The 19,540-nt window shown below is 36.3% G+C and overlaps 1 protein-coding gene across 4 annotated transcripts in view; it reads left to right on the plus strand.

The window, feature by feature from the left end:
- LOC130681192 (bromodomain adjacent to zinc finger domain protein 2B-like) overlaps window positions 1–19,540 on the plus strand; it is a 112,013-nt gene that overhangs the window by 74,154 nt on the left and 18,319 nt on the right. For all 4 annotated transcript variants that reach the window (XM_057493673.1, XM_057493672.1, XM_057493670.1 and 1 more), the window contains 8 exons: window positions 25–90; window positions 3,807–4,025; window positions 6,279–6,533; window positions 7,465–7,679; window positions 8,544–8,618; window positions 9,416–9,626; window positions 14,513–14,575; window positions 15,504–15,648. In XM_057493673.1, the coding sequence (XP_057349656.1) occupies window positions 25–90; window positions 3,807–4,025; window positions 6,279–6,533; window positions 7,465–7,679; window positions 8,544–8,618; window positions 9,416–9,626; window positions 14,513–14,575; window positions 15,504–15,648 (1,249 nt within the window). The remainder of the gene's footprint in view (window positions 1–24; window positions 91–3,806; window positions 4,026–6,278; window positions 6,534–7,464; window positions 7,680–8,543; window positions 8,619–9,415; window positions 9,627–14,512; window positions 14,576–15,503; window positions 15,649–19,540) is intronic.

The raw sequence follows: 19,540 nt of genomic DNA on the forward strand, positions 1-19,540 counted from the left end.
TTGAGACCTATTTTATATGCACAGGCTAAGAGGATAAAGAAGGAAGAAGCTGCAAAAGCCAAATTTTTGGAGGCTGAGAAACGAAAACAGGTAAATTTAGAGGACAGTCAGAGTTTTTAGTTTTTTAAATTTATTTTGTTATCCTTAATCCACAATGACATGAAGAACATTATGTTTACTAGGCTTCCCCCTTCAACAAAGTCCCCCCCCACAAGTCCCATTACAGTCACTGTCCAACAGCGTGGTTAGATGTTGTAGAATCACTACTTGTCTTCTCTGCGTAGCACAGCCCTCCCCATGCCCCCACCCCACATTATACATGGTAAAGGTAAGGCCCCCTTTCTGTTTGCCTGCCCTTATCCCTCCCTTCCCAACCATCCTCCCCAGTTCCTTTCCCTTTGGTAGCTGTGAGTCCATTCTTGGGTTCTGTGATTGTGCTGCTGTTTTGTTCTTTCAGTTTTTGTTTGTTCTTATACTCCACATATGAGTGAAATCATTTGTTACTTGTCTTTCTCCACCTGGCTTATTTCACTGAGCATAATATCCTCTAGCTCCATCCATGTTGTTGCAAATGGTAGGATTTGTTTTCTTCTTTTGAATAATATTTCACTGTGTATATGTACCACCTCTTCTTTATCCATTCATCTACTGATGGACACTTAGGTTGCTTCCATTTCTTGGCTATTGTAAATAGTGCTATGATAAACATAGGGGTGCATCTGTCTTTTTCAAACTGGGCTGCTGCATTCTTAGGATAAATTCCTAGAAGTGGAATTCCTGGGTCGAATGGTATGTCTATTTTGAGCTTCCTGAGGATCCTCTATACTGCTTTCTACAATGGTTGAACTAATTTACATTCCCCCCAGCAGTGTAGGAGGGTTCCTCTTTCTCCACAACCTCGCCAACATTTGTTGTTGTTTGTCTTTTGGATGGTGGCGATCCTTACTGGTGTGAGGTGATATCTCATTGTGATTTAAATATGTATTTCTCTGATGAGTAGTGATGTGCAGCATCCTTTCATGTGTCTGTTGGCCATCTGAATTTCTTCTTTGGATAACTGTTCAGCTCCTCTGCTCATTTTTTAATTAGATTATTCACTTTTTGTTTGTTGAGGTGCGTGAGCTCTTTATATATTTTGGATGTCAACCCTTTATCAGATCTGTCATTTATGCATATATTCTCTCATAGTACAGGGTTCCTTTTTTTTCCAATGAAGGTGTCCTTTGATGTACATATGCTTTTCAGCTTGATATAGTCCCATTTGTTCATTTTTGCTTTTGTTTCCCTTGCCCTGAGAGATACTAGGAATTCGCTCATGTTTATGTCCAAAAAGAGTTTTCCCAATGTTTTTATCCAAGAGTTTTATGGTTTTATGACTTACATTCAGGTCTTTGATCCATTTTGAATCAGCATGTTATTTTTTTTTAAATAAACGCTGCCATGGTATGCCAGTATCAATTATATTAAAAATAAAAACTCAAAATGACTATATGAAATAATGTTTAGCACAGATAAATGTATATAATGTGTGCTTTTATTGTATGTGTATATTTGTTTATATATGGGTTTTTTGTGATGTCTTTAGCTCTTTAAGTAGCAGACCCCCCAACTCAGAAATGCAAACTGTTGGATAATGCTTTGTACTGTGTGGTGTTTCTGTCAATCAGAATGATCTCCCTAAAGCTATTTTGTGTTGCTTATAAGTTTCAAATGGCATCTGAAATCTGATTATGTCCTTAGATTATAACTTTCTCTTTGTTTCAGTATTAAAAAGTGAAGCCTATAGAAACAAAAACCTAACTTATCAGTTATTTACCCATAATAAAAGTAGTTACCGTTAATTACCGGGATGTTGTTTGAGGGTCTTTTGAGGGGTTAAAAATTGGTTTCATGACTGTGATTTCAGATACTTAAAAATTCCTAAATATAACTTGAGAATTATTAACAAATGTATTCATCTTTCCTTTTGGATACAAGGTTTGTGTATAAATGAAAATTGAAAACATCAATTATGTTTGTCCATGATATAAAGTATAAAAAGTAAAGAAAAGACTGGCTATTGAATATGTTCAATGACTACTAGTATAGATGTTAACGTATCTTTATTTATGTGGCATTTGTAGAATTAATCATTAATTCATGCTTAAATAAGTTTTATATGCTAAAGCACACCAAATATGTCTGTTAGAGTCAGATGATAATTACTGTAATCAGAAATGAAAACAATATTTAGACCAGTGGGTGAGGAATGTTGAAATGATACAGACTTGAGAGTCAGGGAAAAGGATAAAAATCACTAAAAACTGTGCCTGGCAAATTGTACAGCTGGAAATTGAATAGGTGCATAAAGAAACGGGTGAATAAATTAGTTCTTCTGACCAGTCTAAGTTTATAGTAACATGAGAGACATTAAACAAATAATTGTCCCAGAGTTCAATAAATGCTATATTATGTGGAAGCCAAAAAAGAAATATTAAAGTGCCTAAAGTAGTTGTGGGAAGAGTAAAAAAAAAAAAAAGGCGTATGTGTTGAGGAGGAGGAGCTGTGAATTCTAAGCAGGGCGGGGATGACATACACTAAGGTACAGCCTGATGACTGAGTTAGCGCCCTTGGGGTGGGGAAGACGAAGGGGCAGAGCGAGTCAGTTTTAACCTTGTATGTACACCTGTCTTAGCTTTGTTGCTGCGTCTCCTTCTCTTTCTCCTCCTCCTCCTCCATCTTCAGCAGCATCATCACATCATCATCCAAGCAGTGCCTCCAACTGTCATGCAGACTTTTCTCAACCCAGCTGTGTCAGTGTGACTAGGGCCTGGAGAATGCCCTGAGAGTAAGACGTGAGACTGACCTTGTGTGGGGCTAGGTTGTGACTGTCTACACATGCCATTTGAAGCTGGTTCTTTGAGTCATCTTACTCCAGAACCGCAGGATTTGCATTAGTCCTATACAATTCATTAAAATTCACTAAATAAATTAGTGACTAATTTGACTAAATAATAAATTAGTGGATAAGTTCACTAAATTCACTGAATTTTGAGATGCCATGTTTCCCTTGAAGTATCTGTATTAGTAAAAAATGGATGCCTGTCACCAAGTATTAAAGATCCTACTATTTTCAAAGATTTCTTGGAAATCTCCGTTTTATCCTAAAAATTGACCACACTCTTACCTTCTGTTCCATATTATAGCTATGGTTTTTTAATTGGAAAAAGTACTGCACATCACTAGTTAAAAATGATGCCCAAGAATACACACGCACACACACACACAACACACAGTTGGCCTTTGAACAATGTGACATTAAGGAAACAACTCTGCATATAACACCTGACTCCCCAGAAACTTAACTACTTATAATAGCCTACCATTGACTGGGAAGCCTTACTGATAACATAAGCAGATCATCAACCATATTTTGTATGTTATATGTATTATACGCTGTATTCTCACACTAAAGCTAGAGAAAAGAAAATTTTTTTTTTCAAATTGTTGCAGATCTCCAAAAAGTTACCGGTGTGTGTATTTTTTTTAAACCTGCATATTAGTGGACCCATGCAGTCCAAGCCTGTGCTGTTCAAGGATCAACTGCACAAAAATATATACAGTCATAAGATTATTTTGAAATTCAAAGAGTGACAATACTGAAAAGCAAAATAAGTTATTTCTATGCAATCCTATGTCTGTTGCTAAACCTGCTTGGACAGTTCTGTTCATGGACATAACACAGATCACTTTTTAAATTTTAACTAAAGGTTTTTCAAACTTAATAATGGTTAAAGAGACTATGTGGGCATGGTTTTCTTTTTAAGGAAAAAGAACGGTCGAAGCAAGAAAAACGTGATGGGAAAAGATTAAAGAAAGAGCTTAAACTAGAGCAACGAAGATTAGAATTAGAAATTGCAAAAGAACTAAAACGTGCTGGGAAAAGATTAAAGAAAGAGCTTAAACTAGAGCAACGAAGATTAGAATTAGAAATTGCAAAAGAACTAAAGAAGCCTAATGAAGACATGTGCTTAGCAGACCAAAAGGTAATTTATCATGTAAACCATTTCAATAAATAAATTTGCTGTGTTCTCACCTCATTCGTCTGCCAGAGCTGCCAGTACGAAGGTTTCCACTTCCAGCTGAGCAGTGGATTTCCAAGTCTAGGTCAGTGTGCTTCTCCTGGATGGCCACCAATAAGTCTATCAACCTCCTGCGCTGGAAATGGAAGTTCTAAATATATAAGTGGTGGAGTGCTGCCAATCTTTTTCGTTGAAATAAAAACACTGTACAAATCTACAAGGGTGAATGATAAAAGTATATAAGATTTCTGTTTCATTTGGTCCTTCCTATACGTTTAGATACAGAAAGATCTACCTTCTCCTCAAACCCCCTTAGATATTTAAATAAATCAGGATTTATAATCTGTAACCTCCTTCAGTGCTTTAGCCTTGTTAGCTAACTTTCATTGAGTATGTTGACTACTTTCCAGGCACTGTGCTAAGTGTTTTTTATGTATGAATTCTCCCATTTAATCCTCACCACAATCCTGTAGAAGAGGTATTTATGCCCATTTACAAGTGAGAAACTTTGACACAAAGAGGTGAAGGAACTTGCCCAAGATGACTCAACTAATAAGTGGCACCTTGGATCCAAACTCCAATTTGTTAAACTCCAGGGTCCATACTGTTTATCACCTTGAAAGCCAAGAAATGTGTCCAGTCAGAGGACCTCATGTGTTTTCTCTCCTGTTGTTTTCACAGATGTTGCTAAAATACGTAAAAGTAGAAATTTGGAAAGAGCGAGATAATCATGTTAACTGGCATAATGTACATACTTATCAGAAGAAATCAATTATGTTTGGCTATAGTTAAGATGGTATTTCTAGAAAATCGTCAATAATACATATTTGTGTAATACTGTCGATAATACTATAGTTAGTCAATAGCATCTATATTATATGCCATGTTCATCTGATAATACAAAGAGTGATTGTCTCTTTTCAGCTTTTTCTAAAGCACTTAAAGCAAAAATATCCTAGTGGGGATTTAGTGATAATAATATTCTTTGCACAAATGCTTTTAACTACAAATAAAAGTATAAACACTAGTTTTAGTAAAACTGCATGTTTAAATTTTCCTATGTCCAGAGAGGGTACATAGGTTAGTTGACACATTTAGTAGGCTCACAGTGAGCAATATTTAAAAAATCCTAAATGACCTCTATTTTCTTGAATTTGTTACTTCCGTTTAAATCCATATGCAATAAATCAAATATAGAAGTCCATTTTAAGCCTTACTTTTGTTAGCTTTGTTATATAAATTTTTTTAATCATATGGTATGTGTATGTCTGATATGTTCAAGAAAAAAGATTCAGACTTAGATGGTTTTCAAATGGAACATGTAAGGTTTGTATGCTATCAGATATTATCCATCGTTCTGTGTTTCCACACAGTATTACTAGAAAAGGTCATTGGTTAGTTGTTTCAGTAACTGCAGGGTGGAGGAACATTGTTTAACAAAGACCAGTGAAATAGAAATATTTAAAAGTTCATTTTTTTCTAATCAAAATTTAAAATACTATTATTAAGTCTCATTCATGGACCTTATTGCCTTATTTACTTCTTAAATATTCATGACAACTGGTACTACAGCTTTGTTATTAAAATGTTAATATGTGAGCATATTTGAGAAGTAGCAAAAGAGGCTGCTTTCTAATTTTAGTGTTGAAATTCAATATTAGTGTTTTGCTACAAGCCTAGAGACTATTAGTTGCAGTGTAACTGGGTTCTTGATAGGATCATGGGTTCTGGTCATGTGGACCGAATAATTTATCTGCATTAATTAGCCAAAGATGGTACCATCCTCCCATCGGCCCATAGATACACGGTAGTTTCTGAGCTACCAAAAAAGCGTGAATTATCAGTCTCTGTCATTAGAAGAAATTAGTACACGTGCCCTACTTAGTATGTCCATGGCCAAGTACTTTTGAAATGCTTATTTCTTCTGTTGCTCCAGTTATGTAACCCATGTTCTATCAATATGTTAATTAAAATTGTGTTCTTTTTTCAGAATTCTGAGTTCGTATTGAGTTCAACTAAAATTTATTGATGGTTGCTTGGTTTCAAAATCCCGTGCTTAGTACTATGGGGTTGCAGAAATGCCCTCAGGGAATCCACAGTCTAGACAGAAAACCACTGGCAGAATTCAAGAGCAAAGAAAGACAGCAACTTGTTCTATTTCAGAAGATCTGAAGTCATCGCCTTTTTAGTTAATTAGTTTTTTATTTTATTTTTCAGCCTTTGCCAGAGTTGCCTCGTATTCCAGGACTTGTTCTCTCTGGAAGTACATTTTCAAACTGTCTCGTGGTGCTGCAGTTCTTAGGAGAGTTTGGTAAAGCTTTAGGCTTTAATGGAAATACTGATGTTCCAAACCTGAGTATTATTCAAGAGGGATTGCTGAATCTAGGGGACAGCATGGATAAAGTACAAGACCTGCTTGTGAGGCTCCTGTCAGCTGCTGTGTGTGATCCAGGTCTAATTACAGGATACAAGGTAAAAAAACAAAATACAAAAAATTATTTTAATTTGTACCCTCAGTGCACTGATAACTGGCTTTAGCATATTAGCAGAAGAGTGTATACACTGATCTAGTTTTTTCCGCATCTCACAAAGTTAAGCGTAGATTTGCTTTCAGTTGCAAATGGTCCACATCTAGGAAAACCTGGTTCATAAAGCCTAGGGAATGTAGATATTCCCAGATGACTCTTATTTTTCTCTAGCTTTTGGCCAAAACCAAGCTGACTTAAGAAAAGTGATATTAGCAAAAGAGAATTTATAAATCATAAAGAATTAAAATTTATGTATGCCTTTTGAAATTATGCTGTGTGCTCTCAATCACTGTGAACAATTGAGGCTAATGGCAGCACCTCTAAGATCAGCATGTTAAGACTCTACCTCTCAGTGGATACTCAAGAAATTCAAATGGATCATAATTCCAGCTAAGATACACATTTCAGTCAGCTTTGCTGTAGATAATATGATGGAGAGAGAAGTTTCCAGGTGCACCAGTTGCTTGTTCTTCCATTTTCCTATTTAGTATACCAGACAATAAAGTCCATGACACTCTAGAGCTGGAAAACACAACAGTAGTGCCCCTGGGCCTCCCGCAACCAGTACTGATAGAACGCCTAGATAAAGCCTTAGAAAGCTTGAGATAGTTTCTATAGTCGAAGAAGGTATGATATCTACTCATCAGTTCACATACTCTCCTTCCTGCCTGTCTAAAGAAGGAATAGAAAGACGCAAGTACTCAAATACCTGTCTGTCATCTGTGGTCTATTTTTATCTTCACTTCATTTAAAGTCTGAATAAAGCCCTTTTCAGTAATATATAGATAATATAATAAAAACATTTAAAAATCTTAATTGTTTTTATGTTCTGTACGGTTAGGATCAATACTGACAAAAATGCCAAACTTTTATAGGCCGAAACAGCTCTTGGAGAACATTTGCTGAATGTTGGTATGAATCGAGACAATGTTTCCGAGATCTTGCAGATCTTTATGGAGGCCCGTTGTGGACAGACTGAGCTCACCGAAAGCCTGAGGACCAAGGCTTTTCAGGCCCACACTCCGGCCCAGAAAGCCTCGGCGCTGGCCTTCCTGATCAGTGAGCTGGCGTGCAGCAGGAGGGTGGTGAGGTGAGCCTGTGCCTAGACTTCTCTGGCGCTTCCTTCCTGTTCTCAATTTGTCTCATCGAAATGATTTATATTACAAAGTAACACAGATTACCAATGCAAAATCCAAAGTTACAGAAAAGCACAAAGAAAAAAAAATTACACTTAATCTCACCATTCAGAGATGACTACTACTACTACTACTATTTTAATGTATTTATTGCAGTCTGTTGAAAGTTTGAATCTTAACTGCATGTGCTTTGCAACCATTTTGTTTACTTAATTCTGTTAATTATTCATATAAGGAAACATAAAAATAGTTTTTTCTTACTATGGCACCAGAAGGTAGCACCTTTGCAAGAATCCGGAATTTTTTCTTTCTGTGACATCTTTCAGTGAGAAATAACTACGTGATTTTCCTTCATAGCCATTAATAGAATTATCCAGCTTTTTAGTTTTTTTATGTGCTAATAACAATTTAATATTAGTTTATTGATGTGATGTACTTTTAAAAACTTAAGTTTAAGAGTCAAAGTAAATTTTGCACTCTAGTATTTCAAGTTCCGGTGAACAAATCCATATTCATCTTGTTCTTTCTATTCATTATTTTGCATATTTTAATTATTGTTACTTTTAGTTCTTTACCTTTCTAGGAAAAGGATCAATCTGTATATTTCAGAGCCATGCATTTACTACCATTGGTGGACATACTAAGTCTTCTGTACATCTCCTAGCTGTGATATACTGTATTGATATAATTTTTCACTTGTTTTCACTACTCATTGACATCACTTTTACTTAGCAAGAAATGGCAACAGTTTACTCACCATGTTAACATATTGCATAATGGATTAATTTCTGTCTTCTAATAAATTTTTGCATTGACAGTGAAATTGACAAGAACACTGATTATATGTCAAACTTGAGGAGAGAGAAATGGATGGTAGAAGGTAAACTCCGCAAGTAAGTCCTGTTTTATTAAAGTTAGTATACTGTTTCCCATTGTATAAATTCCCCAGTAAAACATAAATTCCAAACACAGAATTTAAAGTTTATTATGTCTAAGAAATAAAAAAAGGTAAAGCTTAATTAAGATGAATTAAGAAATTAATAAAACCTAGGGTGAGAGTCTGCAATGGACAAAAGTTGTAATTAGAGTCATTGAACATCTTATGCTTCAAACTTAGAAAAAAGTCAGTTTACATTTTTGCTCCCAAAGAAGTCAAGCAATCACGTTTTCTAAGATTGTTGTTGGTTATCAAGTTACTTTTGTCATAAGTAGAATCTGTTTAGAACTGCCACTTTTTAAAATTGCTTTCTAATTAAAGTTTGCTTTCATAGAGTCTAAAATATCCAAATGTATTCAGAATTAAAGCTTAATTAGTTTCCCGCCAGGAAATGTAATGCTGAAATTACTCAATTTCTATGTAAGAGGATATTTCTTTGCATAATTTGAACAGAAATTTATTCAGTCTGATAGCATGGGATCAGGAATTATCATTGGTCATTGCTAGTTAATTTTTTCAGCTAAGTTTTATTTTTTAAATATATTCTAATTCCAAAGAGATCCAGAATAATTCTTAAAAGTCAATATATTCTGTAATTTCTGGAAACATATTTCTTAAATTTCCTTAACTCTAGTTTTATTGCCATTGACTTATTACTCACCGTAAGGCATTTTTGCTTAAAACACATTATTTTCTCTAAAAAGTATGAAGAGAAGGTTTTCTTGTACATCATAATTTTGTTACATTTTAAAGGCTCCGAATCATTTATGCTAAGAAAGCAGGCAAGAGAGACACTTCAGGTGGCATCGATCTTGGAGAAGAGCAGCACGAGTCGGCCACCCCCACTGCAGGATGCAAGCGAAGAAGGAAGGGCGGGGACAATGACGCTGATGGCAACAAGGAGGAGGAGGAGGAAGACAAGGAAGACAAAAAAGGAAAGAAAACTGATGTCTGTGAAGATGAGGTAATCAAGTTTAGGTAGATTTTATTACTTGACAAAGGTAACATAACATACTGAAAACAGAATTTGGGGGTCAGGTGGATTTGGGTTTGAATTCCATTTTGACACTTACTTGCCTCAGTTTCTTCATCTGAAAACTGAATATTTATAACAATCACCTCGTAAAGTTTTTTGTGATGGTTTAATAATTGCCCACACATGGGATGGGCTTACACTGAATAAACAAAGTCAAGTTTTTCTTTTTATAGAACATATTGAGAGTTCTTCAAAGAACCATGTAGATTCTTAATTTCAGTTATCCTCTTTCATTCTGGTAAAATACTAGCTTATATGTGTACAATACTTGATGCCTTGAAAGTATTGTCACATTTAGTGAAACTGATGTATTTCAGAAGCATCAGTTTATTATGTGCCTCGCTCTGGGCACTTTTGATCAAAGATGAGTAAGGTACCGAATGTCCTCTCAACTTGCAGTCTCACTGAGGAAGATTTGCCATAAGAAAATGTAATGTACTACATGTTAACTGCTTTGCCGGTGGTATTTACGCTGTGCTAGGCAGGCGGAAAGGAAGGGCATTGAACCTTTATGAGGTATAGGTCCTCAACGAAGGCTTTCTGGGCCCACTGGCTGAGGCTAAAAGGTGGGCTGAATGTTAACCTGGGGAAGAACCCATAGAGAAGTGCTCGGGCAGAAAGAACAGCATAAACGGACGTAGGAATCTGAAAACACGATGCGCCTTAAGTGACTGACAAGTGCTTCATTGTTATTAGAGAGCCTCCTAGCAACAACTGTGAACTAGGATTTACACTTTTTTGGTAGGAGGAAGCCATTGCTTCCTCTTTGTAAGTAACAGAATGACAGAGTCACACTTGCTTTTTTTAGTGGCTCACTGTGGCAGCTCCATGGAAAATAGAAGTAGATTTGGGGTAGGGGAAGATCAGAGGTGGGAAGGTCAGTCAGGAGGAGATGTTGCAAGAGTTTAATGAGTTGTAGGGTCCAAAACGAGTCCGATGGTAGTTGGGAAGAAGGAGGAAAAGATTTCAGTAAATACTTAGGAAGAAGAATGAGTAGTATTTGAACTGGTAGGTTGATGGAAGGGTAGGATTGATTCCCAACCATCTGGTTTGGGAGGCTGCATGGTATTCTTGCCATTAACTGAGTTAGAGAAATCAGGAGGAACAGAATAAATAGATAATAGAGGAGAAGGGGAGTGCAGAACAGATAATGGAAGACAAGAAACGATGGTGGGTTTATTTTGTACAAGTTAAGTTTGAGGTGCCTTTGCAGCAGTTCTGCAGTAAGTTGGATATAAGAATCTGAAGCGTAAAGGTCAGTTCAGTCATGAACGTATAGATCTGGAAGTTATTCACACAGACAGTAGTTTAAAATCATGAGGTGGGTGATTTCTGTACAGGGGGATTGGTTTAGGGAACAGAGTAGTAGACTGAAGTTGGAACCCCAGGGGATGTCAATATTTCAGAAGATCCCGTAGGGCTTCTTGTTGAAGAAGGAGCAGTCGTAGAGGTAGGAGATGTCTGTAATGGGTCAAGGATCTCTGAGGCCATCACCAGAGTCAGTGACTCACTAGGAAGATTCACACATCAGAATCAGCAGAGAGAAAAGGCGTGTGAGCCACAGCCCAGAGGAAACCAGACCCACACTGTTAAGAGTCTTTTCCCAGTGGAATCACACAGGATGGGCTTAAGTCTTCTAGGAATGAGTTATGACAAGTATAAAACTCCCAGGAGAAAAACAGGTGTTCAGTATACACCCCATTAGCACAGTTGGGTTCCAGTGAGCCAATCTATCAGCGTGGGAGGAAACCCTCTGAAATCCAAGTTCCCAGACACCAGCCAGGGACCAGCCTTTTGCGCAGGCCTTTCAAAGGAGAGCAGTCAGACCTGCAATGTCAGCTCTTTTCTACACATGTAGTAGTAGCAAAAATGAAGAAAACTGAACATTTCAAAAAGGAGGGAGTGATAAACAATGCAGCAGGAGTCTAGTGTGATGAGGATCGAAAGTGTCTGTGGGATCGTGGGATCGGGCAAGGCAGAGGTCACTGGGGACCAGTGGCAGCATAGTCGTTAGTCGGGTCAGAGCAGGAGCTGGGCGGCGACGGATCGAGCACCGTAGAAGGTGAGGAGGTGAGATGACTTCTGTAAGCATTGTGCCTCAGAGGAAAAGGTGGTTCCTGAAGGGGGACAGATAACCAAGGATTACTCAGATGTGAAAGGCTAAATATGATTTCGGGTTGAAGGGAGTCATTAAGAGAGGGGGTTGAAAATATAAAGAAAATAATCAACGGGGCAAGGTAGATAAATCTTAACCACATATATCATTTAAAGTGACTTTTTAATTGAATTATAGTTAGATTATAGGGTTTCATTGAGCAAAATCCTGGCAAATGTATATGTTATTAATGTGAGAAAACAGTTTAAAAACTTTTTAAGATAATTTTAGGACCTAACAAGTCAAAATAACATTTCTTTTAAGTGATTTTAGAGTTATCTGTTATGATGAAGAACTGGTAGCCACTTATCAATTGCCTTAAAAAATTTAACTATTTAGTGAGCCCAATGAAAAGATAGATACATTATTCCTCAAAAAGTAGGTTTAGATTCTTGATTAAAGTTTAGGGAGAGTGCCAGGAATTAAAACTCCCTGGAAGATGCATTTCAGGTAGCCTTTCCCTTGAGACCCGTGTGATCGCTTTCAGTTAGAAGGTCCTGCCCTTGACTAAGTCCATCCCCCTTTGTCTCAAAGATGATTCCCTCTTCTCCACACTCCTCATTCCTTCAGCACATGGAGTCTGTATACCTAAACCTTAGAATTGTGTTGAAACCTACGTGAGCTCTAACTTCACAAGTTGGCCTGGTAACAGGTTATGTGGATGATTGAACTTTGACACACAGGGACATACAATGACCTCTGTTTTGGTTGGGAAATCATGGAGAACCATGGCAGAGACAAGTTCTTTGTGCCTAGTCTCCTTGCCTTTCTCTCTGACCTTTCAAGTTCTACACATCTCTTAAAATTATAAGGACTATTAGTCAAAACTGCTTTGCTTTAAACAAACCTTAGTAGACACTTTACTTCCTTTTCATCTTAGGGAGAGTCTTAGAAACAGCACTAAGTTTATTTGACTGATACATAGTTACTTTGATGTCTTTTGCAAGTATTTTTTATTACTGCTGCTTGAATTGTATTTGTGTGTAAGCATATTATCAAACATTTGCCCTGCGAGTCAAAAAGATCACTTTAGAACCATACAGACATGTAATTATGTAATTATCTATTTGAGGGTCATTGGGCCTGTTCTCTTTTAAGGCTTCTTTCCTGAAGTAGAAATTGTGTTACTGTTAGCACAAATAGTATGCCTAAATGCCTCTGTAACTTGCTCCCCTAAAGTGGATGAGAAGTAGATAAATGATAGTTAATACTAAAGCTACTGAGGCTTTCTTTTCTTTTCCTTTTGTTGCGGAGATAACTATACTCATCCAGAAATACCTGCTCATGAGTGGCTGGTGGCAGTGTGGCTTTTTAAAAATGCTTCTAGAAAATGAGCACCAGAAACAAATTTTACTTTTTTAAACCTAAGAGGTACCTGCATTTTCTAGATACAATTTTCAGAAAGAGGGAAAGTAACCAGTTTGCACACTGTGTGCCTGGAAGTTTGCTGGTTACTTTCAGATCTGTTCTTCTCAGCCCTCACAGATGCCCCCATGTTACAGGAAATGTTGTTACCAATTTACAGGTAAGGAAATAGTCTTAGAAGAGTTAAGTAGTTTGCCCATAGGAAGTAGCGTGGCTAAGATACAAAGAAAAGACATGTACCTTTTACTTGATGCTTTCCCTCTAAAACATATAATTTGGTGGTTGTTTTCCTATATTCATTTTCTAGAATGAAAAATTTCATGTAATCACCAGTAAAGTACCACTTATGAAATTAGTAATATATATTGTACGGATTATTTTTCTTCTAAAAGCTCAATGTGTTCAAAATATAATTTACCTTCTTTGCCCTAAAAATGACTCCTTCGGTGAATGGTACCAGTATTTTTGCAGTCTCCCAGATTTAAACTCTTACCATAATTTACTCCTTCCTTTGTCTCCCTCACCCCTCTCTGCCTCATACCCATGAGTTGCCATGACTTAACATTTCTAATTAGGTAATAATCTCTTATATCCATTTGTTTTTGTCCGTTTCTGTTTCTTTTACCTATGTAAGTCCCACATTCTCCCTCCCTCTTGAATCACTGCAGTGGAATCCTAACCAGATTTGACAATGTTAATCCTTTCCCTGCTCCAGGCCATCTTAGAACTATTGCCGTATTATCTTTGTAAGCATAGTTCTCACTTTTAACCTCCCTCAAAGGATTACGTTATTGACCGTGGTCAAGCATTTATAGCTCTAGATCGTTTAACCCTGAACTCATCCTTGCCTCATCTCCTGTCTTACCTCTTCATGTACCTTTCATGTCAAGATACATCATACTCTTTCTGGAATGCCCTGCCCTTTCTCTGATTGATCAAATCCGAACCACTCTTCGGTAGCTAATTAAGACACAACTTCTTCCATGTAGCCTCTCCTGGTAAAGATTCCCACTAAAAGTAATCTCACCCTCTCCTGAACTCCATGACTCTTAAATCTCTACCTCTTTTGGGGTCCCTATGGCTTCCTCTGTGTAGTGGTTTTTATTTTCATAGTGTGATGTGCATGTGTCTCCCTACCAGATTATTAGTTTACAAAGAACTGAGAGCTGAGGCTTACTCATTTCCATAGGGCCTATCCTAGTGCTTTGCATATAGGAGGCCTTCATTAAATATCCACTGATTGATTGAATAAATCTTAAAACCGGTAAATGATACAGTATTTTGTCATGTATAGGATGAAGGTGACCAAGCAGCAAGTGTTGAAGAGCTAGAAAAACAGATTGAAAAGCTGAGTAAAGTAAGCACTTTTCAGATTATAGCGTACATCATTTTTGCAGTGTTTTAAAAATCCACCTTGTATGGGATTCCTTTTTTGTGACTGCTAAATAAAAGCAAGCTTCTTGTAAGTAATTAAAATGGAGAGCTCCAGAAACATTCTCACAATTAAACCGTAAAAGTTTCTTGCCAATGTTAAAGGCCTCCCTCTTAAGACATGGTACTAACTTAATCAAGAACTATATTCTTTAGCTCTTTATTTAAATACAAAATATCAATAAATTATTTCTTGGAATTCATTACTTTTAAAATTCAGTCAGATTTCATGGTAATAGTTTCAGCATCCTGTGTTGTATTTTACATTAGTGTATTTGTGGGTTTTATTTGCACTGGATCTATAAACTGTATATGTATGTACTTCTCATGTAAAACTGAATTTCAGTAGCATTAGTGAAGTATTTCAGGATTAGTATTATGAGATATCTGCATTTTATGTCATTAGATTCATCACACAGTTATTCCAAAATTTAGTGATGTGCTGCCTAAGGTTTGCAGCATGAGTATAAAAATTGGCAAATACAGGTATATGTGAGTGTTATTTGTTACACACTGTAACATTAGAATTGAGCCAATTTTCTTTGGCTCAGTGAAACACTTGATCACATTGTTTATTACCAAATATAAGACATGCTTTACTATAAGATACCTAATAAAACAAAACATTTTTAATCCTTGGCAACAAAAATATTCTAATTACCCTCAAAGTAATTTCTGTCTTTACAACTGTTACTGGAACTGAAGTCAGATGTGTGATATTAGTTCTTTTGCTGCCTTTCTTCAATAGTGAAATCTACCTGCTCTAAAGCCATGATAAGTATAAAGTCACTTAAATATCAATTTTTAAAGTGCTTAACACCCATAGCGTAATTGTATGCATCATTTTTTAACAGCAACAGAGTCAGTACAGAAGGGAGCTCTTTGATGCGTCTCACTCTTTACGTTCGATGATGTTTGGCCAGGATCGTTACAGACGTCGGTATTGGATTTTTCCCCAGTGTGGGGGGATTTTTGTAGAAGGCATGGAGAGCGCTGCAGGTAGGAGCCATTAATCTGTTACAAAGTAATATAACAAATCATACGTTTTAAAACCCTGTTACTCCTTCGATATATTGTGTGCTTTCAGAATCAAATGTGCATTGTGGATAAACATTGTAAAACCTTGTTTTTCATTTCTTTTGAACTCATAATGCCCCTTTCACTGATAAATATTCCTTTCCAGTCCATTATTTTTCTTCTTCTGCACTTTCTGACATCCACCCATTTAGTGGACACAGATGTTTACCTGTATTTTACTGTGTGGCTGCTGCTCCGTTTCTCTTCCTTCGCACTGTCAAATTTTCCAACATGTGCTTTACTCTTTAACCTTTGCAGCAACCATCCATCCTGACGGTAGCCCTGGAGGTAAACTGCTTAAATCTAAGACCCTTAGCATAAGACTCATTCATCTTGAAGTCTTGTATGTGTTTGAAATTTGTGATTACCTTCTTCTCCATTAAACTTCTTACTTTCTTAAGTATTATCACACATCCTTCATATTCTACCTTTAGACTCTGCTTTTCTGGCTCCGTTTCTGTTAAATTAACTAGCGCAGTACACAGTGCATTTATAGGCCCGGTAAACTGTCTTGAATTGAATGTTTCAGAATACTATGTCTGGGCATTTTCAAATGCTTAGATTCTGATGGGGCCACAGCGTCAAGTCAGTGCTTACATGTAGCCATTGCCCGAGGGTGGTGTAGGGAGGCGAAAACTTCTTTCAGCTCGTTTTTTTTGAATACGCAGTATGTGTCGGGCATTTCTGGGCACTGGATGTTCAAAGATAAACAAAACATTAGTCCATGCCATCCATGTAGATGTTTAACAGTCCAATGTAAAGAAGGGACTGATTAATCACATAGGTGTCTAGAACAGGTACTATATAACAATGTAAGTACCCTTGGGGCACAAAGGACGGTTAATAATAATTGAAAATGGTTTAGAATAGTGGCTGGCATGTAAATATTGTTGGCCTATAACAAGCAGAGTTACTCTTCTGCACAGTAATTTATTTCTTGTGAGTCAAAGAATATGAAGAATGGGTATAAAATCGTATATTGGAATGATGCGTGAAAGTCATGGTCTGCCTTCCCAGGGTAAAAGTTGCTGATAGAGATAGAATCAGGGAGGGCACTTAGAGGCTTCAGTTGTGTTTATTTTTAAAGATTGATATGAATGGGTCAGAATGTTAGTTAAACAGGAGAGTGTAGTGAGTTCTTTTTTTAACTGATTGCTTAAAATATTTAAACATAAAAATATTTTAAAGCATGGAAAACATAAACTAAGTAACTAATAAGTCAATAAGTAAGTGGGACTGTCATACTAATAAGCCCCTGAACAGCAACAGAAAACATGAACAGAATGAAAAGGCAATCTACTAAATGGGAAAAAATATATGCAAATCTTATATCTGATAAAGGCCTGTTATCCAAAGTATATAAAGAACTCAAAAGCAAATATGACTCAATAGCAAAATAAACAATCTAAAGATCTCAGTGGACATTTTCCCTAAGAAGACACACAGATGGCCACAAGTACCTGAAAAGAGGCTCGACATCATTAACTGTCAGGGAAATGCAAACTACATTAGATATCGCCTCATCCTGTTAGAGTGGTTCTTATCAAAAAGACAAGAAATAAGTGTTGGTGAGGATGTGGAGAGAAGGGAGCTCTTGGGTACTGTTGCAGGGAATGTAAATTGTTGCGGCCACTATTGGAAACAGTACAGAGGTTCCTCAGAAAAGTTAGAACTAGCATATGACCCAGCACTTTCACTTGTGGGTACTTATCCAAACAAATGAAAATGGAAACTCAAATCAGTATCTGCATCCCCGTGTTCATTGCAGCACTATTTGCAATAGCCAAGATAGGGGACCAATCTAAGTGTCTGTTGAAGCATAGTAAGGGCTGGAAAGAACAGGGGATTGTGTGAAATTGGTGAAAGAAAAACTATCTAAAAAATCTCTGTGTACTTAACATCCTTATAAACTTCCAAGATTTTAAAAATAATTTTTACATTTTAATGAGAGGTTTAACTGTCTATAAGTAAGAATTTGGATATTAAAGTTAACGACCCCATGAATAGGCTATTAAAATGTATCACCTCTGAAATCCCCTACTAGTCTCAGACCTAGTGTGGTTAGTTGATCTGTTTGTTTTTGGATATATGAAAGTGATTTTTGAGATACTAGTTCTCAGAATAAATCAAGCACAAATATTAGTACTTCCTTGCTAGCTAGTAACTTGTACAAAATTAAGGAAATTTGCGAGCTTTGGATATATGAATAAATAAATTATGATACCCATATAAGAATATTATGCAGCTGACTGAAGGAAAATGTGGTACAGTTCTATGTTTCACCACAGAAAGCAATCTAAGGTATATAGTGAAAATAGTAAAGTCATCCTTTTATTTCATCATCCAAAAAGTATTTATTGAGCCCCAGTTTCATAGCAGCCACCATGTTAGGTAGCTGGGATCCTGTTAAAGCAATATAAACATTGCTCTGCCTTTAAGTAACGTTTGTTGAGTTAAATTGTAGTGTGTAGGGTGGGGTATGGAATGAAATATTTAAAAATTAGCAGGTTAATGTGTATAATGGTAAATTCTGCAAAAGAAACATATAGGATGATGATATTCTAAGGTGAATAATAAGATGGGGACCCTACTTGAAATAGAGTAGTCAGGGAAAACCTTTGTGAATAGGTGATACTTAATCTGAAACATGAAGGGTAAGGAGCCAGTCAACAAAACAGGATTTCAGGCAGAGGAACACCCAGTGCAAAGGCCCCAAGAAAGGACATAACTTACCATGTTTGAGAAGCTGAAAAAAGGGAGAAAGGTGAGCAAGGTTAGCAAGGACAAGAGTGGTTTTCAGGAACCAGATCATACAGTGTTGGAGGCCTTGCTTAGGCATTTGAATTTTATCCAAATAAAAATGTTGCAGAAAACAGTAGCATCCCATTTATGTAACAGCACAAACTAATAGTCATATGCATGCATGTAAGATTTCCCAAAGGATGGATGTATGGACATGATTGATTAAGCAGTTACATCTGAAGATTAGAAATAGGAACTGAGGGAGTAGGGCAGGAAAGGGTTACATTAGCCTCTTATTACTGAATATTTTACTGTGAACATACATCGTTTTTCAAATTAAATAAAGTAGGTTTATATTTTTCTAACACTTCTTATCAATTATTATTAAAACACTGGTAAAAAATATGGACAAGAAGTTCACTAAGGAGAAATACCTATTATCCTACAGAAAAATATCCAGTCTTATTAATGATCAGAAAAAAATAGAGTTTAGATTCTCACCTCCCGGATATTTCCAAAGACAAAAGTTATTGATAGTCTTCAGTTTCATTGAGGGTGTAGGCAAACAGATGCCCTTGTGTAAGTATGATTGTATATTGATCTAGACTTTCTGGAGGGCAATTTGACAATATATTTCAAAAACTCTGAAAAGTAATATCTTAGGACTCAGTTTTTTTCTGGAAATGTATCCTAAGGAAGTAAATCAGGAGAAAAAAAATCCTAACACAGATCTAAGATCATTCATCATTTCTAGCATTGTTTCTACTAATGAATAATTGGACCCTATTAATAACTATCAATAGAAGGTTGATTTTTTATGATATATTCCACTGAATATAGTAATTACAATTTAAGGCGTAGGTATATATTTATTGACACATCAGAATAATTAAAGAGTATTATTCAGTAAAACGTACAGGTTGGAAATCTGTAAAATAGGATTTCATGTGTGCATAGAGAATTCCTGGAAAAATTAATACAAAAATGTTAGCAGTAATTTGTATATTATGGCTTTTAATATTTTTTATTATTGTAATTTTTTGTGGTTAGTTACAAAATTACAAAATTTTTT

This window comes from Manis pentadactyla, chromosome 16 (genome assembly GCF_030020395.1).
Source record: "Manis pentadactyla isolate mManPen7 chromosome 16, mManPen7.hap1, whole genome shotgun sequence".
Lineage (NCBI taxonomy): Eukaryota > Metazoa > Chordata > Mammalia > Pholidota > Manidae > Manis > Manis pentadactyla.